This window comes from Lichenostomus cassidix, chromosome 7 (genome assembly GCF_008360975.1).
Source record: "Lichenostomus cassidix isolate B80296 chromosome 7, HeHo_3.0, whole genome shotgun sequence".
Lineage (NCBI taxonomy): Eukaryota > Metazoa > Chordata > Aves > Passeriformes > Meliphagidae > Lichenostomus > Lichenostomus cassidix.
The window spans coordinates 32,714,466-32,739,914 of NC_139488.1; the positions used below are offsets into that span (position 1 = coordinate 32,714,466).

Sequence of the window (25,449 nt, forward strand, 5' to 3'; positions counted from 1 at the left end):
ATCTGGGCAAGATTAGAGCAAGGGTGACAGAGGGTAAATTGCTGAGACACAGGTTTGACATCCCTCATCCAACTCCACACCAGGACACTTTCCATCTCTGGGTGCAGGAATCCCCCAGCCTGTGATCCTCCAGCCTCTGCTTCTCCCAGGCTTTCACACTGAGCTCACAGATCAGAGCTGCCAGAACAGCCCCTGCTTCTCCAATGCCATCACAGCGTGGCTAAGGCACAGCAAATTCTGATTTCTTGTCTCACTTGAATTCCATTTTATTGTGAACTACTAAATATCTGGAATTGAAGAGGATTGTGTTCATTCCAAAGGAAATAAACTGACTACTTAAGCTGGTGAAAACAGCCATTCACAAACAGAGAAGGTACTCGACATCTCTTAAACCCAGGGTGAGATATCAACATTCAGAAACAGACAAGAAATCCCATATATTTTTTCTCTTCTGAGTTTGTGGTTTGTTTGTTTTGTTTTTGGGGGTTTTTTGTTGGTTTTTTTTTTTTTTTACATTTACATTCTTTCAGAAAAAGACCAGATCCAGACTTGAGTTAGGAAAAGTCAAGTCCCCTTCTGCCCTCAGCTATTTCTGTTCCCAGTAAAGCAGCACACATTTCCCACCCTGCCTAGAGCAGGGTGCACCAGGCTGGTTACCAAATTCCTTGGTGCCATTCCCCCACATCTTTGCTGGGCTTAGACTTACACAGCTTCACACTGTTCTTCTCAAGCCACATGCCTTGGAAACATCCTGACCAAAACTGGCAGCTGACACCTCAAACACCTGCTTAAGCTTCCTGCAGATATCAGGATTTATCACCTTTCCATTGCCACAGTTCTCTTTGCAGCTATTAGAGTAAGAAATTTACCTTTTGGGTTTTAAATGAGAGTGTAACTTTTTATTTATGTGATGACTTGAGAGAGACACTGCAAGCACCACCATGCAATCTCAAGTGCTTCTCTCTCTTTTAATTTGATAAATTGCCCTAAACCAGTCTAATCTTCAGGTGGAGGCTTGCTCCTTCTCCTTAACAAACTCCTCTGACTGTGGCCACTTCTGCCTGTCACTTCAGAGGATTATGGGCACCTTTAATTCTGCTCAAGTTACAACTCTTTCAGAATTCTGTGAGCAGTTTAAGAATTCATTATTAACACAATTCAATAAATTTACAATTTGTGTAGTTTTAGAGCTATTAACATTTAGTAGTACCTGCTGTCCAGCCCATTTCTCATTCAGAGGAGTGTTGGCAGAGAAATGCTCTTTTGACATATTACACTATGTGGGTCATCATTTAAAATTTGAAACATCTACCAGCACATAAATCTTATTTAAAATGTCAAGAGAGACCAGAAAAATTACACTGGTCTAAGAAGTCTTGTTACCAGAGTGCTGAGGATATTCCCATTTCCCTCTGTATGTTTTCATGTTAATATTTTCTTCCATATTTACTTGGTGAGAAAAGGGAAACAGGAGCAGCTGTCAACAGGATGCTCCAGGGAAATTCTGTTTTTTCATCAATTCTTAGTCTCCTCTTTTATATTATTATGTTCTGGCATTACTTTCTTTTCTAGTAAGAGCCTGTTTAATTCCTAAATCTCTTGTTTTGCCATCCAGGCATAGCCTAATGTCTTCCCTCTCCTAAATATTCAGTAATATAGTTTTGATTCTCCCTTCTTTCCTCTTAAGCATCCAGAAGTTCCCCACATTAGATGCTGGTTGGAATTCCCAATCAGTAAATCCCTTCTACAATCACAAACAGTAACTCCCAGAATAAATTCCTCACCACCTTTAAGTGAAATACAGCTTCAACTTCCCCAAGTTCACTTTACAAAGTATTTCCAGGATTATTTTTGTAGCAACAAAAGCATTTCAAAGGCTTGTTTGGATTGGGATATTAGTACAAATTTAGATAACAACTTAAGTTTGTGCCTACAGATCCTTTACCTATTTTTAGAGGCAAAAAAATTGAACAATCAAATGTGTTGTAAAGGAGTTTAGGGGCACACTGGAAGTAGACACAGGCAAAAGTTAATCCCCTCTTTAAAAGATGTGGAAATAGAGGATCTGAGCAATAAGATTCATGCAAGAGCTGCCCAAATCTGTAACTCACAAAACACAAAGCAATATGGAGCTGTGTGTGAGGCTCTGGCAGTGCCTGGGCTGACAGAATGGACCTGCCAGGAAATTCAGCTTGTGCTGGGCTGGCAGAGCAGAGCCCCTGGTGTGCCTCACAGCCACCCAGCTCAGCACACAGCAAAGCAGCCCCACGATTCTATCCATCTGTACCAGCTATTCAGTCCTTGTGCTCTCAAACCACCACTTCTGCAACGGGTAAATTTACTCACTTGATGCTTTAATGATGAAATTAAAAGGTGAACATCTAGTTCACTGTCCCTGAGCTCTTTCAGCCTGATAGAAAATGAGATTGTGTCACTGATGTTGCTATCTGAGCAATTTTCTTCCTCTTCACCTTCCAAAATCATGAGCAACAGGGAATAGTCTGTGGACTCTGCATCACTCATCCACTTCTGATTATAACAACTCCTCTGCTTCAGACTCTGTTTGTCAATGTGGCTGCAGCTGCACACACACAATTCTCTAACACCATTCATCATTTGCAAAGCAAATTTGTCTTTTGTCAATGAAATACAAAGTCATTCTGCTCTAACACAACACATCTGTGGAGGAGAAGCCTGGGATCTTCAGTCAGCTCACCCACTAAAGCTTGCTGATGAGGCTCTCTGTGTTCAGAGGAAATGATTCCCACAAATGGAATGGGCTCTAGACTTTGCCATCAAGGAAGTCTTTTTCCAGTTCTGGGATGTTGGAAACCCATATGAGTATACAAGAAAATATTACCTCAGTATGGGATGGTGAACTTGCTTATGTCACATTAAAGGTCATTTGTATTTTTTGCATCACTGTGCAGTTCATTTCCTTCAAGGTTTTCAGAACAATATAATTGACTTCTCAATTCATTAACTGAAGAATTTTAAAAAAATGTGGATTCTGAGGTGATAGGTCAGGAAAGAAACTCTTCATGAACATAAAAACGACATTATTGACTACATGACAAAGTTTTCAGTCTTATCTAAGCTATGTCAAGGAATACATAAGATCATCCCTTTCATACTGAACAAATACAAAACACTTATTAGAAAGATTTTGCTGAGGCATAGCTCTTTTTTTAGTAAATACTTTTCTATTTGAAAAACTTTTTCAAGAGAAAGTGTTATGACTTACAGTTTGAGAAAAAAAACCCTTTTGTGAAGTCTAAGAGATTGTGAAGATTAATTGATTATGAAGATTAATTGATTGTGAAGATTACAGGAAAGAAAAAGTTAAGAGGAACAAAGAGTTGGGGCACTAATACTGCCTTAGTTTATATTCACTTAAGCCAAATTTCTCATAGACTTTAAATGATCAGCTCCTTTTCAGGTGTCCTGAGTAGATAACAGTAACATTAGGCCATGAGCTGGAGTCCTAGAAGGACACTCAATTCTGAAACTAATAAAACAGCTTTAAATATGAAATTTACCCTAATATATGATATTTTCACCTACTATATGTGGATCTGCTTTCCAAGTAGGATTCTGGGGACAAGACAGCATATACAGGCAGAGTGCAGGACAGTGATGAACACAATGGCAGCTGTACAGAAAAATGGGCCTTGGAGGAAAATGTATTTTGTGCACTTTGTTTTCAGACTCTGTTTGCTGGGGGGTTTTCTTTATTCATTTTGTGACTTTTTTCTGTAAGTTTTTGATGGAAATTTTAACATCAGGGTCACCAGAGACAGTGCTTTTAAAAAGGCTCTAAAAATTACTGATTGCAAAGATATGAGCATGCTCCCCAAAGAGAGATTTTTTTTTCCTTCTCTATCAATAATTTTCTTTATCAGTATCTTTCTTTTGGATTGCATAGGGAGGTTGACAAACCTGCTATGTTTTTACAAACAAATAACATTTTCCCAAACACCTCTCCTACCTTCCCGTTTATTTCAAGGTTTAATTGAAAAGTTCCCTCCTGGGGGTTGGAAAAAACTCAAAATGTTTTATGTGCTCCTCTCACTGCTTTGTTGCCAGATGTCCTTCCGTGCTCCTTACATTCCTTGGGTCTAACCCCTTCTCTCTGCTGTTTTCAGAACTGTTCTTCCTGTGTTTTTCTCAGAATACTAAGTTAAGAAAGCAGGAAGCAAACGAGAAGTGTGGTTGTGCTTCAAAAAAACCTGGTTCACCCCCGTAATCCCCTGGTAACTGTTTTCTCACCCTTCCTTTCATTATCCCTTCTCCATCTTTCAGGGCTGAACTTTTACCTCTCCTCTTTTGTGCTCTGCCTCCTCCAATTATTGGAGCCTGAAACTGTATTATTTCAGCAGCTACAAAGGTGGTGTTAAGATAGAGTTCATGGAACTAAATTATATTTTCTATTCAAGAATTGACAGTATATTTTACTTCTCTGTACTGAGATAGATGGAAAAATTAATAGAAACGGTGTTCTTATCTGATGATGCCTCATGGGCCTTCAGACTCTCTCATGGCACAAAAAGGTTGATAGATATACACAAAATAGGCTAAATTAAGGCAGATGGTTTCTGAAGCATCCCTGTCTAATTCTCAGAAATATCTGTGTAGAATCCCTTAGAACAGTAATAATAGGTTATAAAGAAAGTTCATTTCTTCAAAAGAAAAGGCATAATATTTCTTCAAAGGAAAAAATAGCTTATATTTGAATATTTTACTGAAATTCATCTTTTATTCAATTCAGGAAATAATCGGTCTAAATAATTATGTTGTTTTGGGCTGTAAACACATAAAAATTGAATTATTTTACATATGAAAGCCCAAATGCAAAATGCACTCTGGCCTTACTGGGAACCAGTAATGAATCTATTTTGATATCATCTAAGCACATACAAATACTCTCAGTGAAATCGTGCTTTTATGGAATTCTCCACAATTTCAACCAATTAGGTTGACAACTACCTATAGTTCTTTCTAATTTAGAAAACAAAAGGCAAGGAATTTCAGTGATAGTATTTCAGATGGTGTGTCACAGAAGATTTAGCTAGTTCTCTTCGAGAAAAAAGTTGACCAGATATCTCTTGAGGTTTCTTCCAAAATTGTTATTCTGATTCTCTGAAATTCTAAACCTAACATGTTATCAGCATGGGCGATGATTTTCTGCTCCATCCCAGAGGATCAGTTGCCTTGTGTTAGCTATAGGCTGTTGCTGTATCCCTTCAGGAGTGAACCAACCCTATTTAAGTGTTGTGTAATATTTGGGGAAAAATTCCCATGATTTGGCAGTGAATATCCCCTGTGAAGTGGCTGCTACTATGCCTTTATGTGCCTGTTCAAAACCAGCAAGACATTACAGGCCTGGTCCTAAATTTGTCCTGAAAAAGTCCCTATTTGACACCTATTTTTACCCCCTTGCACTGTGCAGTGCTTTTGTTGCTTATGAGTCCTTTCTCTTCAAATCCTGCTTTGCTTTATCCCTTGGTGGCAAAGCTGTTGTGTTGCTTTAATGGGGCCAGGATATTGGTCCAGTCTGAGTTACTTCCAGTTCTAAAGGGACCTTTAAGTGCCTTTAACAAAACAGCAATCTTGTCAAATTTGTGCAAACAGGGTTGGCTCCCTTTAAAAGCTGTGTGCTATTATAGCTGGATGATTAAATGAGCCTGGAAATTCTAAGAGAAGACAATCTTGCTCTCTGCTCTGTCAATGTAAAAAAACTACTGAGCCTGTATCCTATGTAGATTATTTGTTGGAGACTGAGTTGTTATTATCACTTAAAAGTCATGATGGCCCAGTGATTGCTTAAGCAAAAGGTGGCACATTCTTGGTAGGAGAGAAATGTAATCTGTACTTGATATTCTGATTGAATGTAAATATTATTCATGGCATATAGCTGAGTCCTCTTCCCTAGTGGTTTTATGGCTTGGGCTTCATTGGTCTTCTATTGCTGAGCTACATCATTTCCTAAATATATCATCTGTATTGGAAGCACTTAACAAGTTCTGGATTGACAGAGTGTATGGATCAGTGAAGCTGGAGACCATTTATCTTTTAAATTATCTAAACATATTCTTCCCACTGTGCCTACTTTGGTTGTTATGTTTGGGTCATAGCATATACTGTACAGGTCTCTTGATATTTTTCTGAAAATACTTAATATTTTATGAGGAATCCTTAAGGAGGAGAAAGACATCAGAAAGACTCTCTGGTTGCCTTTCCGTCCTGACAAGCACAGGAGTGGATTTCCAGTGGCAATTACAGACTCAGAGGGCAGGGAAGGGTCAGAGCTTAAGTCCAAAATGCCAGGCTGATCCTGGCCTCATGTGAAGATTACTGGTATGCCATTTGCAAAACTGATTCTTTCATAACACCAAATTTATATGGAATGTCTTTGTGTGGCATTTCTAACCCCACTTCAGTTGCCATTTCATCACATATCCCTTGCAGGAGACATCATTGCATCACAGCTGCTCCATCCGAAAAAAATATACATTTAGTCCTGAAATACACGAGCTAGAAACACTGAAACACAGCTTATGAAAGGGATCAGAAACTTCCACCATGAATTCCAAAGATGAGCTGTGGACAGAGTTTCTGTGGCCTGAGTCAGAGGTAGGAGCTGGAAGTTACTGAGATGCAATGCTTCCCAGTTTTGGAGCCCACGAGCAGAGCTGAGAGCTATTACCACACAGAGGCAAATCAGAGCATCCTTTACTATTTGTTTAGCATTTCTGTTATGTCTTTGCAAGGATCTCAGGCAACTTCACAGCTAATGGCTGCAGCATCTACATGCCTGCCTTCATGTAAGCCTTGTAACTCGCTGCATAAACCATGTCAGGATGGGTTAGTTACTCTTTGCAAAGCACTCTTTGAATGCTGAACAGTGTTTGCCTTTTATCTACACCTGTTGGTATGCACAGATCTCGTATTTAAAACCCTGTGTGTGATGTGCCTGCCTAACCAGCTTTTAAGAGGTGTCTTCCAGGAACTGTGCTCAGCTCAGTCTATTAGGGTAATGCTACTCGTTCAGTGGAGTCACTGATGATTTACACTGGTGTAAGTGAGACTGGAATCTGAGCCTTGATCTTTTTAATGCAAATTCATCAATTCTGTTAGATAAAAGATGAAAAGAATCTATTACATTCTTCAGTCATCTCTTGAAGCAAAAATCGTTTTATTGGTTCCAGGCAGTAAGAGGTCCTTACTCCTGCAGTTAGCTCCAGACAAGTAACCTTGGGTTAGTGACCAAAGCTCTTACTGGAGTTAGTTATTTTTCATAGATAGTGACCAATGAGGAGTGCTAAAAATGACAGAAGTGATTTCCAAGCTAAAATTTAAGAATGCAAAACGTAAGGTTAATATGTTCCTCTGGTGTTTGACTGAGCAGCATGTGTTTAAAGACACACACGTTCTTTTACTTCAAAACATTTTATTCTCCTTTTAAATCCACACCTTGATGTTGATCTGACAGTGGTGCAAATGAGAAGGTGACAGAGGTCTCTCTGATGTAAAATCAAAGTGAATTCAGATGCAAGGTGCAGATACTGGAGAAGTGTGAAGCACAGAGCACGTAAACATAACAAATAGCTGCACATGCAAAAGTATAGCAAGTGCCAAATGTCTCCAATACTGCAAATTAACTGCTATGACAGGAGATCTTGCAGTGGTGTTCAGAATGGAAAAGCAGAACTCGATTACAGAGATCATAAAATCACCCTCTCCCTTGATCTTCAGCTCCCTAAAACAGGAGAAGAAGGAAGAGCTGGCTCTGAGCAATCTTTTATCCGTGATGGATGTGGCACTGCTTTGTCCAGTAAAATTGCTGATTTACTAACAGTTAAAAAATAAATCCTTTGTGATGACACCAACCTCTCTAACCTGCTAAAGAAAGTGCAAACAGATGGGTATCTGTGTGACTGTGAGTGATGAAACCAGTCTGCAGAAATACCCACAGCGCCTGACGAGAACTAATATTGCAGCGTGCAGGAGCATCACCAGCATCCCCCATTAGGATATATTCATTTTCTTTGTGCCAAGAATATGACCAATGATACTGGATGGTTTGATTTAATAGATCTGCCTCTTCTAGCAAAAAGGCAACAGATATTTTACACAAAAGTGAAATGTGCCCAGGGAAGCCTGGACAGATTTAAATTCCTTAGGCTTTCCTCTTTATTGCGATGCCAGCAGACTTAAGGGACTTTTGACCCTACTAGTAAATTTTTAAATAAATGTAGGATACTTGCTTTATGGGTCTGAAAGGGAAAGGAAGAGCTTTTTGTTTCTGATAGGCGAATCTGTTTAAAAAAAAAAAAAATCCCTTTATATGTGAAATTCCATGCTGGCTTTTCCTCAAGAATGTCCTGATATACTTAAAGAAAAATTGCTACCACGTCTGGTGGATTTAAAGTGGTACAAACTACAGATATAAGCCAGGTAAAATATGTAAGTGAGAACAGAATGAGGCCCTGCATTGTTGTTAGAGCAGATAAATGTAGCTCAGAAACTTATTTTTAGAATTTCATAGTTTGCAGTAAGTCAAGCACTTCAAGAGATGAATACCCACCACATATCAATGCTGAGGAAATGGTTCTTTGTTGATTATAAATCAAAATTGAAGGACTTTTTGGGTGCAGCTCATCAAACACTGACTTAGGAAACAATTTTCTTCTGGAATATTTTCCTCCTCAGCAGCCTACAAAGGCAGTTGGGTAATTTTTGTGGTTTCAGTATGAAGAAATATTTATCCTTTAATCCTTAAATCGCTGCAATTGAGTATAATTTCATGTCAAAAGCAGCCAATAAAAGTACAAAATAGGGATTAGCAGGAGTGTTTTTAGATTAAAATTACTAGAGTTGGAAAAAAGTGGCACATAATCTCAGTAACTTCACATGCACTGCAGCAAGCTGGAGAGCATTTCTTCTGTTTCATTTGAAGACTGATGACATAAGTTACAAGGGAGAGAAGCTATTATTCTAACAGGGAGGATTTCACAATAATCATAATCCACAACTGTACATAAATTTAATTGAAAGCTAATTCTTTTTTGTCTGATATCTTCTAATCATCAATGCTATACAACACTTCTGCTTCTCCTGGCAAAGGACATGGGAAAGAAAGTTAAACCCATAATTTTGACCATAAATTAGGACACTCATAGAGCTGCAACCACTGCTTTAATTTGTAAGTATTAAAACAAATGTCTACTCTCATTTAACCTTGAGGCACAAGATTCTCATTGTCTAGGTTGTGATATAACTTGCAGGAGGGAATGAAAGGTTCTATCCAAAAAGAAAAAAATAATTAAAATTAAAAATCCTCTTCGTTCCCTTCCCAAAGTGTTCAAGCTGGCATCATTTGCAGCATGAAGTTCTGACCCAGTTTACATATTGAAGAGAAAAACATAAGACAATCCCTCTGCCTCTGCTATACAGCTCACTTCTGAAAGCATCATGCACTTGTTTCAGATCCTGATACCTGGGATATTTCTTAAATCTTGCCTGGAGTTGTATATAACAGGTATGAATCACAGTAAATGGCAGCTCCTCTCTGCATTCCCCTTTCAAGAACACAGACAAATTTATTGGTTAGTGTTATATAAGCACAGTGTAAGTGTGGCTGATTTACTGTACCAATACCTACAGCTGTAGAATGTCTGTTCGACTCAACAGCATTTAAAGGACCTTTGGGGTGCACAATGTGTATCCCATTATCCCATTAATGACAAGGCTCAGCTTTAGGCAATAACAGGAAAGTTATTTATATGCACAATGATTTTTTTCTCTTCCTCAACCACTTTTACAGCTTCCCCAAGTTATAGAAGAGTCAATAGCTGGCTCAGTGATGCTGGCAGACAAAGTAATACTTTGTACATACTCATTGCTAGGGAGAGAAAAATGTTGAGTTTATTTTTGTGACCTTTAGATTCTGAGAACTGGCTAAAATCAATTTATAGTTCAAAGAGATGGGATGATACCTACACTAAGCAGTAAAATTGCTTCCACTTTGATAGAGTGTGTTAAAATATAACACCAAGGTAACAATCATTGATTTGGATACAGAGCAGGAAGTGAAGGTGGGTTAGTCAAGTGTAGGAGGTCAGGGAACATTCTGACAGGTTTCAAGCCACTCTGTCTTGAATACTTAGGAAAAAGATTTAGAATAAACCCAAGGAATCTGACTTAGCAACTAGTGTTATGAAGGAATAAACATGAGTACTCCTGGCAGATCACTCTGGGCAGTAAAAAGGGAACAATCATCCCCACTGTCCCTACAGAACCATACACTGAATTATGGGAATATCTTTGAGACAGAGCAGGATCAGATGGCAGTGGTTGCTATGCCATTGCCACTTTCTGCCTGAGGTCAGGATTCAGCTTTTCTTCCACCACAGCAGCAGAACTCTTCTAATGATCAGTCCTCAGAGATTAATGGGAGCAGCTGAGTTTAGGAGCTCCCTAAGGAAGATTATTGCTCAGGCTATCAAGAATACTATAGAAATTCTTTAATTATCTGTTGCCTTCAGTTGTCAGTACAGTTGTTCTTGCATGACACTTTGTTTATTATTGCCTTCACAGGTCACCTTGCAGAACAGATGCCTTGCAGCAGAAGGGTTAGGAGAGAAGGAAGGCTGAGTGATACTGGCATGTGTCATGTTCTGATCTTACTGAGGAGGAAACATGTTCTGCACCCCTGTGCCAGTGCTGTGGCAGAAATACAGATGTGGTGATTCATACCATTGAGCAAGGTCTGTCGTGAAGAATTCCCCCTAGCAGCAAATCAGGTGGTTAATCTATTGGATTTCAACTCATGGAGCCAGGTATTCCTGAAATAAATCCTGCCAGCTGCTCCTTAGGTGAGTGACAGACCACAGCCATCAGGATTTGATTACAGAGCCCAATGTGCTGGAATGCCAACCTAGCTCACACTTTCTCCCAGCCTTTCTATGCAAAACCTTTTTAAAATTCTAAAGAAACAGAAAGTACCTGGTCTGGGGACTTTGGTACAGGTTCGACCATTTCCAAAAAACCCTGCTGGGCACCTGCCACAGACATACCCAACGTAAGGAGGTTTCTTGTCAAAGCACAGCACTCCAGGGAAACATGGCCTGTTGGCACAGCTGGGGATGTGTGACACACCTGGGCATGGTCAGAGAAAAAGGAGTTTAACCATGTTATTCAGAATTACACCTATAAAATTCATATCTAAAATTTAGCAGTGACTGCCTGAGCCCAGCTAAAGCTTTGTAACTGCTTTTATTCTTTTAAAGTCTAATTAATGCAAAATGTTCCCAAACCTTGAGCCAAACATGGGAATGTCCTGTAGGCACAGTGTAACGGAACAGCTGTTTCTCATTAAAGCAAGATTTATTAGTCCTCTAATTGCATGTTTTCAAGTTTATTACTCAAAGTTGTTTGGCATTTATCATGCACAATATAGAAACTGTAATTTTCAGCATAAGTGAAAGATTAACGGAGTGAGAAAAGGTATTATTTGACATCTTTTTGGTCTTTTATAATTGGAAAGTCATTATCAAACCTTCCAGCACCTATACCCCACTTTTGAAATTATACTGAGAAGTACATATGTTTCTGATCTGGAAATCATCCTTAATATGTCAAACCTTGTATTACAGGAAAATGCTTTAATTATCTTAGGACTATGTGCAAAATTTAACACTCTGGTAGTATATAATATTTTATCACTTATGATGTCACTGAATAGCAAATGTATATGAACTGCCTGTGAAGTATTTAATCGTGTCAAGACAGAGAATAGATGACGAATACAATCTTTATCAAGGTTGTAGATCTTTTTTAATTGCCTCCAGTGAGGTCTCCATCATAATTCTCAAGTATTTTCTGCATTATTCTTGCACCTTACCTACAGCTTTATGATATAGGATAGCTGCAGGAGGCAAGTTCTGCTTAGAGGTTGGCTGGCCTTGTAGAGATATTTAAAAAAGAGGGTGAGGAAAAAAGACCCTTTTAATTGACATGTCTCTACACAATAGATATGACCAATCTCAATTTTTTTGCTGCCAGCTTTCACTAGAAAATCAATTAAACATGCAACATTCATTAGAGCAGGACCAACATAAGCATCATGCAGGTGCACACCACGTCAGAAAGTGCTGTAGTGCTGCACCTCTGGGGAAAGCTACTGCCACAGGCAAGTTCATTCCTCGAGTTGATCTTCACTTATGCTTAAAACTCAGTATTAATTCAGTGGCTGCCCATTAAATACTGCAATAAAACCCCAGCATCACTTGGCTATGGACAGCTGGCATAAGCTGCCACTCTGAACATCTTGCTTTCCATTGATCACTAAAACTTGGAGTGATTTTGTCCTGCCTCAGAAGTGATGTGGTTTCTAATTAAGCCTGACCACCCTGCTATGGCTGCAATGCCTCCCTTCCATCTCAAATTGTTTAGCAGCAATCCACAGTCTGATGTATCAAGAGGGTTTTTTATTTCTAACTCAAATTTTCTTGCATTATAAACAGTAAGTTCGTATTTACTGCTAAGATGTTAAAATTAATGATTTCTGAGTACATAAACTGCCCCAAATGAGAAAGATTTCATATCCATGTACACCTACCGTGTCTATCACTAATGTTAAAATTCTTGATTACAGGAGAATCCTTTGCCTCTAAGGATTGCAGTGGCTGCTTAACCTCAGTCCCGTTCAATTCACCTTTGCCATCGCTTAAAGCTTCTGTAACATCAGCAGCAAGCACAGCTGTGGAAAATATCACAGAGACAAGAAACAAGGGGTTAGAGCTTAGCAGTGATTGATGATGAAAAGCCACAGCAACAGCAAATCAGGTAACCTGGCACGAGTTTACTCTGGAAGCCAAAAAGGGACTAAAGGCAGATCAGGTGAGTCCAGCTGCTGACACACAGCAAAGCTTCAAACAAATGTAGGAAAGATTATTATGCCCAAGCTTTCTGAACTTTGCTTATCTGGGAGTCTTAATATGCACCATGGTCTTTCACTGGGCTCAGGGAACTTGGAAAGCCTCAGGTTTGACAGCAGAGCTCCTTGGATGGAGACGCTGCACCTCACCCTGGAGCTGTGCTCTGTCTGGGTCTTGCCTCTCCTTGAAAGCTTCTCTCTGAAACTGTGGTGAATGTGTTTGTTGGCATCAGTCAGCTCAGCTGCCAGCTTTGTATGTGTCAAAATAGCTGTACAGAGTGTATGTGGCTGCAGTGAGGAAAAATGATGGGTGGAGATGCTGAAAAATGTGATTTTCTGCATAATTTTGAGGTAATGAATTAAAAGATTATTTAAGGTAATGAATTAAGGACAATGCTGAAAGTTAAATTGTTGCCCTGGGTTTCTTGAATATTCTCTACTAAAGCCTCAGACTCTGTTTCTTTATATATATTAAACAATGCAATGAGCTGTTGCTCACTTTAGAAGCTGTAAAATTCCTTCCCTCCTTCTTTCCTTCCCTCCCTCCTTCCTTTCCTTTCTTTCCTTCCCTCCCTCCTTCCTTTCCTTCCTTTACTTCCCTCCCTCCCTCCCTCCCTCCCTGTGTATCCAAACTACAAACAATGATTTCTATCCTATTTTGGGTGGACAAGGAAGCCCTCAGGTATATTCCTTCTAATAAATGTGCATTTCAGAAATGGAAATTTTTTTCTGTAATTAAAAAAAAAAGAAAGAAAGAAATGCTGTTGCTTTCAAAAGCATGTTATTTGGTATATCCTTCCTTTGTGGGTCAAATTAACCAGTAAAATATGCATTAGTGAAACAGATGCAAAATCACTTTGAAATAACCAATGTGGCCAAATGATACAGCACAGAAAACTTCATATACAGGTGTTTGAAGGGATATTTGGTAAATCTGGCAAAGGTAGCCCTGCTGGTGCCAGGGTCCTGCAGTTACCACTCAGTGCATTTACAATGGATATTTTTTTCCTTTCTATAGTGAATATGAGGAAATATTAACATCCGTACAGTAAATATCTGTCTCTTTCACTTCTTGGATTTCTTTGGAAATACCAACAAATGAACAAATAAAAAAGTCTTCAAGTGGTGATTTATCTCCTTCTGGTCAAAGAAAAAATTGTTTTGGAGAAGGCTTGTGTCTATGTGACTGAAACAAGCAGAGTGGGTGTGAGTCACATCAAGTGCAGTGGGAAGATCTCAAAGTCACTGTAGGCTCCCCAGTAAAGAGTCTGTTGCTCCAAAAGCAAATACAGGGCAGATCTAAAACTGTTCATGGCCATTTTCTTCACTAGTTGTGATCTGTGGAATGACTTCATGCCAAACATCTGTGTCCTCTAAGGAAAACACCTTGGAAAGAGGTGAAAAGGTGGGAAGGATTGGCACAGGGAACTTCTGTCTCTAACTCTCCCTGCAGCACTCACCCAAAGCAAAATCAGGTTCTGATTTTGGGGGTTCTCTCCAGGGACTCTCTCATGGATGGTAACCTTAGGAGTGAAACAGTGGAGAATGTGCATAATGTCCTTGGCAAGTTATCTAGCTGGAAAGTACTTTTTTTTTTTTTTTGCATGCTGTGGTGTGCGTTCTGTACTGAAACGCAAAATAGCAGAGCAATTTGCAAATAGCCACATTAATATAACTTGGCAATAGCCTGATTTGTGCATTTAAGGGTTTCTACTTGAAATGAGTGGCAAAGTACTCGATTAAGGATAATAGTAGTAGAATTGAACCCATTTTTTTCCCCCCATCTATTTAAATAAATCATGTAAAACACTTACATTTGCAAGTTTTACCATTTCCCTCCATCCCACTGGGGCAAATTCCACATGCATAAGATCCAAAGGTATTCATACAAGACACTCCAGGAAAACAAAGACTCTCTTCGCATTCATTCTTGTCTTCCTGACAAGTAAGCCCTGTGGCAAAGCAAAGGGGAAGTTAATAATCAGGAAAGATTCCCTGTTTATACTTCAGCTCAAATGTTGAAGCAGACAAAGGCTCACTTCTCAGCTGCAGACTCATTACAAGGTATGTCACTCATGTTCCAGCCAAATTCCCCACTGTCTCACTTAAACCTGCTTTTATCACACCGTTTATTACTGTCGTTATTGGCACCAGAAGTGCTGGACTTGAGACTGCTGCTCATGGAAAGCTGGGCATGTTAAATAAAAATGCACATAAATGGAATTAATATTTCCCCTGCATTTCACATCTTTGCTGCTGCTTTTGTTGCCTTGTGAATGTGAGATCTTTGTTGTTTACTGAAGAAGCCAATGAATTTCAGTATTATGGCTACAGGATATGAGGAGCCATATACTGACCTATTGTGCTTTCCATTTCTGTGTGAACCTCACATAAATGTGAACCAGCCTGACAGAGTCTGGATGAAGGCAAACCTTACAAAATGATCAAATGGGAAAAAAAAAAAAAAAAGAAAAGCCCAACTTTTTCTATTTAAAATCAAAATTTGAAGACACTTTCTGAAAGTGTCACTGAGTCACAGTACTGGTGTTCAGAAGGTAGACTACTACAGGATCTGAGTGGAAAAACAATATCTCTTGACTATTGCTGATTTTGGAAAGAAGCTTTTAAAACTCCCTCGAAGCAACTGATATTCAAATTCACAACTTTGAGTGCTTTAGCAAATACCTCCAGGGGAGTGCGACCCAAAAGTTAAAATGACTGTCTGAACAGCTGTCTCTCTGCACTTGGGCAAACTTGCTTGGCTACTGCTGGTCACAGCCCTGAGGGCAGATCACAAACTGCCTCACATCATTTCTATTAAGGAGTCCCCTTTGTCCCTGTAGGACTATGCAAATAAATTGGGACAATTTCTGGAGGATCCAGGTAGCTGCCTCAAGACACCACCAGGTACAGAAGGGTTTGCTCCATATCAGATAGCCAGCTTTGTCATGAGAAAAGGCCTAAGGATAAAGGAATCTTTTTTTTCCTTCGAAAAAGGAATTTGTCACAGTGGAATGAATTGCAGGATAATAAAAACAGAGCATTATTATCCATCTCCTGTAACGTAATCTCTCATTGCTTCAGCATTGCAGACAGCTACCACTACTCCTTTCAGGTTAAAATAGCATCTCAATGTAGAAAACTCAAATTGAAGTCTCTTTATTGATTGAGCTACCTAAAAAGGCAGTGACATCACCTTCCCATGCCTGCTTCTTCTTGAGGAAAAAAAGAACAGCAGCACAAAAGCCACATCCCTTTCCCTGTGCCATCTCAAGCTAGTTTTTTCTGGTTTTCATGCTTCACTTATTGAAACTGGACAACACACAGTGTTGCAGGGCAAGGCTTACATTTTTCCTTCCCTTTCCCCCTGTTATGTTTTGGATGACTGTTTATATTTCATTGCTTAATTATCACTTTCCTGGCATCAGGCTGCTTTTCTCTGATGCTGATTTCTGGTGATGCATTGGGAAATTATTAGACATCATATTATGGAAGATATTGAATGAGTTACCCTCTGATTAGATTAGTAATTACTTTCTTTCTCTGAGTATCATATAAAGACTAAACATGATAACATAAACAATGAGAGTAGCAACAAAGTTCCCAGTTTCAGTAACAACAGACACTTCTCCCTTCATCCCTATCATTCTCTCCTTGCCTTTAAATATCCTAATTTCACTGCTAAGGGCTCTCTTTCAAACCTCAAAGATGAGGGAATTGCAAAAATCAAAGGACACATTTAAGTATCAAGATAAATTTTAAAATTCAGCCTTTTGGCTAATTTTTGTGGTGTAAAGGTGAAACTATGCAAGCACTGCTCTTCATACAGAGAGACTTGATTCTAAACAGTGTCTAACCAATTTGGGCATAATGATAATCCAGATGAGTTCAAGGACAAGTGTTTGCAAAGACTGAAACTTGGCTGAACGACATTGAAGAAGCAGCAGAAATGGACAGAAAACTATCTGCACCAAGAAGTGCCAATTATTCTGTTTGCATGACCTCCAGTGCTCTGTAGCTCAGGGGAGTCTCAACTGTCTTGGTACAGCTATAGTACAAATAAAAATAAGAGGAATAGAATTTCTTCAAGTTCCAAGGTTGAACCATCTGTTTGTATGCCAGCTATATTTCTCCATCCCTGCATGGGAAGTTGTCTGAGAAAATAAAGTCCTTTCATGCCTCGATAGGAGCTGACCACCTACAGATGCAAAGAAAGATTTTTTTGACTGTGTGTACATTAAGTTGATTCTAAAGGAACAAGAAATCTGCTTTAGGGGCTCTATGGTTATTAGAAACCATTAACAAATCCTGGGAGTTTCTTCAGATTCTTGAAATGTAAAATGAAATTTTTGTTCCATCTTGCTCCCCATCCCACCCCCAACCTTTGTACTCATCAATAGTATATGGGGAAAGAAATAATGATTTTGTTACTAGGATAGTTTTCAAGGATGAGCTCTGTTCTCAGGTGGGTGATGTTCTTGCTTTCTGTGGCCAAAAGGATAAACAGCAGGGATCCTTGTTATCTTGTTGACAATGCAGATGAAAAATGAATGAGCTTTGAACACTCAGAGATCCAGCAACAATTCTGGAGTCAGCCTGCTCTCAGATTTTCTGCTGGCTTTGCTCCCTGCCTTGTTCCTCACATTTTCCCCTCACACTGATGCACCTGAGTTGCTGCTTCCCTTGCAGGGGTGTTTGGGAAGCTCTCACAAGTTTGCTTCTTGTTTCTACTGCCTGTTTGCTGTCATTTGTAAAGATTTGATGGTGAAGTGGTGCTGTCACTTGAGCTGCATAGCATTGCCTTCTCATTAGATTATTGATGGTTTTCTGGGGAATTGAGGCATAAACACAGCATCAAGGATGAGCTTTTATTGTTGTCACAGAACCTGCCCTGAAGTAAAATCATCTGCTTCCCAGCTGGCTTTCAGCTCCACTTGCTGATAATTTTTCACCTGCTATTAAAACTTTGAGATGTATTCCTTTTTCACTCAATCATATCTTTTTTTTTTTTTTCTTTTGTTGTTTGTGTTTTAGCATTTTGGGAAAAACAGGGAAGAACAACAAAACCATTGCACTGTTATTTAAATTGAAAGAACTAAAGGTGCTGGAAAACCTGGTGTTTCTCTGGCCATCAAGGTGTCATGTGCCCTTGTCTCTCCAGTCAGCAGGTCCACTGAATTTATTAACTCATGGAATTATATTTTTTATTCATTTAATCCAACTCCTTATAGGCAATCCATACTTGTTCTCATTTTATATCTCCAGTGTTTAACCAAATACACTGTAAAAATTTTCCAATTTTCCCTGTGCTCATAGGAATGTTCTTTCCAGGGGATTCAAGACATTCTGCACAAGTTTGGTTGACTTAGGAATTTCTATATTTTGATCAAACTTCCATGTTACAACTTTATTCTCCATGCTTAGGCTGTGTGTTCTCGCCTCAGTAGAGTCTCTGGTGGTGTAAAGACTTTGGACAGCAGCAGGCTTTGGTCAGGCTTTGGAAGCATTACCTGGAGTCAGTATAGATTAGGTGTCACATCTTTTTCTGGACTTCGACTTCTGAATGATTTTTACTTTTCATTTCTGCTGGAATTTTATAAAAATGAAATCTGGGCTTGCAGTCCCACATGACCAAAACAGTGAAGGTTCACAAGCTGCTGACAGGCAGGAATGGTACCTTGCCCACTGGGTAAAATCTGTTCACAGCTTTTGTTTAAAAATGAGGTGTTTGCTGTATATAAGCACTGCAAGCAGTAATAACTATGTGCATTTGATGTAACTTCTACTTTATTTTTCAAACCTATAATACTGACAGCATCTCTCTTCCCTTCATGGCTTAAAATCACATTTTGGGCAGCTGTTCTGGTTTTGGCTGGGATAGAGTCCCAAAACCAGAGCACCAGCCCTGAAGAGTTTCAAGGGTTAGATTTTGTTTCAGCATCATGTCTGACAACTCAGTGGGCTTGTGATTTCCTAATGCTTAAATTTAATGAAGCTTCAAGCGGGACTAAAGGACAATTTATTTTTGCATGGTTTCCATATCTACGTCTCCTTCCTAGACCTAAAAAAACCCATTAAATCCTAGTTCCTTCCTCAGCTTAATTAAGTGAAATCCTGTCAAGTGCAAAAGCACCCTGAATCTTTGCCTTTTCTCTCTTTCACTCAGCCTTCTCCCAGCTCATCTCATGGATGGACAAATCCATGGGAAATGAGCAGGAAGCAACAGAGATCAGAGAGGTTCACAGCTTCCTTGAGTGATCCTTTCAGGATGACAGAGCTTTAGGTCATTTTCCTTATCATTAGATAGCAGCTTTTGCAGGTTTTTCTCTTTCTAAAGCTAAGGCATGGGAGCAGAAGAGCAGGATTCTGTATGAAGTCCATTTGGCAGCTGTTGTGGCCATGCTACACTCAAAAATCCCATATCAGTATATCTGTAGTGAAAGCAGAGATGCAAACAGTGAGGTGTTACCTCCCAAACCAGGGGGACATTTACAGAAGTAGCTGTCCACACTGTCCACACAGGTTCCACTGCCACAGGGGTTGGATTTGCAGTCCCTAATGTCTTCCTGGCAGAATTCTCCATCAAATCCATTTGGACACAAGCAGAGGTATTCACCGAGGCCTGGAGGGTATTTAATGTTGGTCACACATGTCCCACCATTGAGGCAGCTGCAGGGCTTTACTCCAACCTGGGAAGGCAAAGGGAATTGTGGTAATAATTCTCTGTATAATCACAGCTGGGAGGTGTATTGTTACCCTTTAGGAAGGGAGAGGTTTGCACTGCAAACATGTTATCCAGTATTATGAAAACTTATTTCTAACCAATTTCCTTTGTCTAGCTAGATGGTCTTATACTCAGAATACTTATTTATTTGACTGAGAGCTCAACTTCAAAGGGATTTCTTTTTTCCTCATTTAGGGGCACATTCTAACTTCTTATAAGGAAAAAAACCCCAACCTTATTTGCTGTAACAGCAGCTTTCACATCGTATCTGAGGGCAGAATTTGTTCCCTATTCTTCAAAGAAGAAAGGAAAAATCTTTTCTCTTTGCCTGCCTGCCCACCTTACTCTTTCACATTACAAATGGCTCCCAGGCAGGAACATGACTGTGGCATTCCTTATCTGGTCTCTCTCTTCAGGGAAGGGAGATCCATGGTTGTATTTTACGTATGTACAAGAACTGCATTTCAACAGACTCAAAGCTCTGCATTATCTCCCCGAGATAACACGGGTCTAGTTTGAAATATTTCCATTAAAACTATATCTAGGCTCCCATTTCCCCTCTGCTGTGTGGGTTCTGCAGATTGGTATTTTGTGGTTTGAATGAGTAAAAATAGGAATCTCTAAGAATAAAAATCTTTTCTTCACAAAACTGTTCTTATGTCAAGAGTCTGCATCCTGCTTTATTAGCTCATCCGATCAGAGGATTAATGTTAGCCTATACAATAAAGACAAAGCAATGCACAAGCTCTGCCAAGAAACTTAGAGTGTGGAGTAATGACATAAGAGCAAGACATCCTCTAAAAATATCATTGAGAATGAGTTATAATCTCCCTTTTATAGCTAAAGCCTGGTCTTTTATGTTATATGCTTTTTTTGTGCAATCCAGATGCAGAATGTGAATTTTAAAGCAGATTAATGAACCATTAAAAGGCTCTGCAAGAATGTTCTTTCAAACAGCAATCAATAGCACTCTTTCTTGTTCCCTGTATATATAGTTTCTATGTTCTCAGAGATATTTATTCCATTAATTGATCATTATTGCTGTGCTGGATATTATACCCTTATGAGGAAATAGCTGAAGCCTTGTTTTTCATGACAGAAACAAAGGATTAGCTCTGATGACAATTGCACAATAGCGTTGACATGACAAACAGGTTTGTTTTGTTTATCCTTTAAAGTGTTTTTTCCCTTACCTCAATAGAGTCTCTGCTCTGTGCATTGCATTCATCTGAGATGGTGAATTCAAAGGTTTGTGTTTCTTCTGAATCAACTTTCCAGATGAGAAGGCCAGCAGGAGAGAGCCTGGCATCCCGTGGCCCAGCCTCCAAGATGAATAGCACAGCTGACCCTTCTGGGTCCACTGCTATTAGCTGGTAAACAAAATTCTCACCAATAAATGTCAGCAGCTGGCTGGAGGGGGCCTGGAGCACAGGAGGCAGGTTGTCTAAACAGCAAAAACGAAACCATGATTACACAAACTCCAGTTTGTCCCACGTGAAGATTCTCAGAGTGAGTCTTTGAAGGAATGCTCTCAAAGAAAACCTACAGAACATACCCAGAGGCTGTGGAGGAAGTGATATGGGTGTTAGAGGCAGCAAATGGCTTTACCAAAAGGAACACCTTTTTCCTCCCCCTTTTTTTTGATGCCGTGTATGGAATTTTCCCATCCTGCACTTTGATTAATTTTGATGTGCTCTCTGGTATATGGAGTGAATAATATATAATGTCTATAGCCTCCCCCTGATCCCAGTTCTTGCTGAATGACAAATGAATGGGGCGGGCACATCAGAGGGAAAAATAAATTGTAACTCTTCTGTTGAGTAGACTCTCCTGCCTTTACCCATGAGGAGTAATTAAGCCCGAGCAGTCTGACTGAATCCAGTTGGACATTTCATCAGGAACAAAGGTCTTTTCAGTGCCAGCAGAGATCCATCAGTGATGCTGAGACTCTCTATCCCCAGTGACAGTGGTGTGTATCATGTCACCACTGGCACTGCTATTTGTGGTGTTGCTGTTGACATTCAGTATTTCCCTAATGAAGATAAAGCCCCCTCATTTTACCAGGCTATTTAACAGCAAAAGACAAATGCTACCTGAAGATACTTCCAATGTGCATAGGTAAGGAGGACAAGGTTGAGAAAATTATTACATTTTATCATTAGAAACCAAGGAAAAGTAAGATCAGATGAGTAGCCTGAGGTGACAGCAGCTCTTTTCGGGGCCAGGAATTTCATCTGCATGTCCTAAGCCTCCTCAGTCTCAAGGCATCTTCCCTCTTTAACCAGCAGTGCAAATTGACAGGTATTGATATTTAAAGGAATCTTCTCACAATGTAATTTGACCATAGTTATGTTTAACTTACAGCACATTTCTAATACTGAGGATTAATTTCAAGCCACTCTAAACTATACATGAACACTATGAACTAAATACATTTTCTCATAAGGACTCCTTGCATTATGCTCATGGGAAATCATCATTAGGGTTGTTTTTTTTTTTTGTGGTGCATATAATTTTTATCCAACTTTGCTTTCCATAGCACAGCTTATATTATGCAATTATTTAAATATGTGTCTCCTTTATTGCTGCTGTGCTATGAGAGCTTTCTAAAATGCTTGTCCAGCAGATTGTCCTGGCATAACTGTTGAAAGCTTCCATCTATTCATTTGCCTTTTATTTCCCAAACACTAAAGCCATGGAGCCCATAAAAGTTGTGCCCAAAGTAATCAATGAAATATTGATGCTGGGTATGCATTTATGGGTAAACACAAAGGTGTTAACTGAATGGATGGGAAGTGGAAATGGTAGGCACAAAATAACATAAAATCAGATGTTCTGAAAGGAGTTTGTGGAGGAGTGTTTCTAATTCTACAGAGATCTGCTTGCCATCCAGTAAATATATATACACACTCCCTATAACTGCAGAACTTTTAAAGAAGTTTTCACACTTTTGAAAACAGCTCTGACAAACCCTTTCTTCTAAATATTTTTAAATTTTGACATCATTAAAAAGTGAATCATAGTGTGTTTCAGAGTTCCCAAATCACTTCTGCTTACACAAATTTCCAAACAAATGCAGTTTTTACTTTTAAAACCATTTCCTGAATTTTAAAATCGAGATGTCTTGGTATTATTCATGAGTCTGTGTAACACTCAGGATCAGCTCATCCCAAGGGGTGCTGCTGTTCTGGCTAACACAAAGGAAGGCCAGGTGGGATCTTTAAGGTCCTTTTCAAACCCTTCAAACCTTTCTATCATTCTGTGATTCTATGACAGAAAGGAGGCAAGGTTTGTGAGTCACAGATAATATCCCTCATTGGACTTAAATATTTTCCTGGGGGAAAACACAACTTTCAAGTGTACAAGCTCTTCTTCAGGTCTGACTTACCCTTGGGCATTTTAACTACTCATCCAAGTGACATCCAGAGAGATTTTTAGTTGGCCAGCACTTGGGACATTGTAAAACTGCAAACAAACAAAGCAGACTGGTCCTGTGACTCACATACCTTCCTGTAATTTGTGTTTACAAAATCTAAAAGTGCAGAGAAACTCTTCCTAGAAGCACCATGTGGATCTACATAAAAGTAGTAATATCAGCTTTATATTGAGCAGATGCAAGTGTGCTCATGTGAGGGAGGAGCTGGGCAGTGAGGATAATGCTGCTGGAAACAGGAATTGTCTGTAAAGCTGGGGCAAGAGGTGATTGTTGTTTACACTGGGCATGAAGCCATGAAAAAACTATGATTAAGTCTTCAGCTTCAGGAGATGCTTCAAAAGGCAGTTTTCTCCACACCCCCTGCCTGGGGGGCTGCAGAATGAGCCTGTGGGTTCTGTGGCAGGGAGGTAATGAGTGGCTGATCCCTGTCACTTGGACTCCCTGCCAAGCCAGGCTCTGATATGTGGCATTTTGTAGGATTTGGCTCAGCGAAAGGAAGCAATTCTTCCAGACACCAAAAGTATACACTAGTGTTTTAAAAACAGTATTTTCTCCAAATTGCTTCTTTAAAGATTTGTACCTGTGAGATGCTGACTGAGATATTTAGGGTTCATCACCTTTAGCTGACAGGCATGGGGCACTGGCATATCAAAATTTAATTTTCAGGGATTTTTTTTCATTTATTAATTTGAGGTTTATCAAAGGTTTTTCAGACAGAACAAGATGCACAGTGAATGCAGTGGAGTCTGCATTTCTGGTGCACCCAATTATTTCCACTGCAAACAGTCCTTGTGCACTACACAGGATAGATTCAGGTTACATAAATGGAGGAATGATATATTTAATAAAATGAGTCATAAATTCCCAGATAAGTGCTTCTAAATTTTAGAAAAGAAACTCCTGTCTTACTTTCATTAACAGACCAGGTGAACTTGGAAATATCAGGTTCACAGAGAAGACAAGGACTGGTAGGGCTTGACTCTCCTCCTCCATAGCAAAGTCCATCTATATTGCAAGTATTTTCCTGCCAAAAAAAAAAAAAAAGGGGAAATAAAAATGGGTCAGAGGAGAAGGCAATGAAAAAAAAGGAATAGAAAAGATAAGAAATTAGCAATCAATAATTTCTGGATATAAGCACAAATCCACTTGTTTCTTGAAACAATGAAAAGGTAGCAATTTAAATGTTGGTGCTTTCTGCTTACAGTGAGGAAACAAGCCGTGGAAGTTTTCCAGTTTCAGCTTGAGATCCTTGTATCTTTAAATGTTTTAGCTTAGGCAATGTGGGGTTGCTTTGTCACAGATGGATGGTGGATGCAACAAAATGTGACTCTTTTCCCATTTCCACACTCATGAGGTGTTTGTGGTCATTATTCCCAGCTGTGACTGTTACTATGATATCAGGTATCTGTAGAAGTTGAGCTCCACGAGACTCACAAAAACCAAGACTAGACAAAAGCTCTATTTGAAATATTGGAACCCTGGAGTTCTTCATAAATATATGCAAAAGCAATGCTATAAAAGCAGAATAAAGGAGCACATTAGGGTTCAGTCTCCCATGAGACAGCTGTAGATAACAGCTAAGCCCATCCATGGTGCCTCAGAGGAGCAGAACATCCCAAAAGACATTTTGTGATGCTGCACTGTGGGCATAGCAGCCTCTGGCTGACCTGCTCCTCTCCCAGCTGGGGAGCTCACCAGGGCCAGAGAGGCTGTGTGGGTTCCACGTGGGCTGAAGACACTTGGGCTGTCTGAGCATGAGCACAGGGACAGAATTCACAGATGTAGTTAAAGATCCAACCCATGAGAAGGTCCTTGGGCAGAGTTCATCCTGGTAGGCAGTGTTGAGCTACAAGGGCAGGTGGGACTTTATCTGACCATGCATATTCCCAGAAAAACATGGAGTCCTTCTGGGAATGAGGAGGATGTCCTTGCCACAGGAGGGAGAAGCTACCAAGACCAAACACATTTTTCCTTTCCCTTCCTTTGCTTTCCTGAGACTGGCATGTGTCCTTTCACTGGCCTTGTGGTTTCTCTCTACTGCTTTACTGGTATCTCAAACTTCTTTGCAAACTGCATTGGTCAGTATTTTAAATAATGCCACTTTGAGAGTAATGGATGAGGTAGAGAAACAAAAAACATTCTCATGATGGCCCCAACATGATAGAACATGACAGATGTCCAACACTGAAACCTGGATGTTAATTAGATTTTATTACAGTGTTGCTTTCAAGGGCTTGATGCTCTGATGAAAAAAAGATGCTTTTTTTTTTTTTTTCTGATGTGATAGTGTGGTACAGAATGGGCTCCATAAAAAAACACAGAATGTGAAATGGCCTGATAGAAAATGTC

At 39.5% G+C, this 25,449-nt stretch overlaps 1 protein-coding gene across 1 annotated transcript in view; it reads right to left on the reverse strand.

Moving 5' to 3' along the window:
* The window catches only part of LOC146434925 (von Willebrand factor D and EGF domain-containing protein-like), a 165,152-nt gene that overhangs the window by 44,168 nt on the left and 95,535 nt on the right, over positions 1-25,449 (reverse strand). The window contains exons 15-20 of the mRNA XM_085066542.1: positions 24,010-24,124; positions 20,858-21,108; positions 19,410-19,629; positions 14,755-14,892; positions 12,623-12,763; positions 11,008-11,160 (exon numbers count right to left, since the gene is read on the reverse strand). Of these exons, the coding sequence (XP_084922668.1) occupies positions 11,008-11,160; positions 12,623-12,763; positions 14,755-14,892; positions 19,410-19,629; positions 20,858-21,108; positions 24,010-24,124 (1,018 nt within the window). The remainder of the gene's footprint in view (positions 1-11,007; positions 11,161-12,622; positions 12,764-14,754; positions 14,893-19,409; positions 19,630-20,857; positions 21,109-24,009; positions 24,125-25,449) is intronic.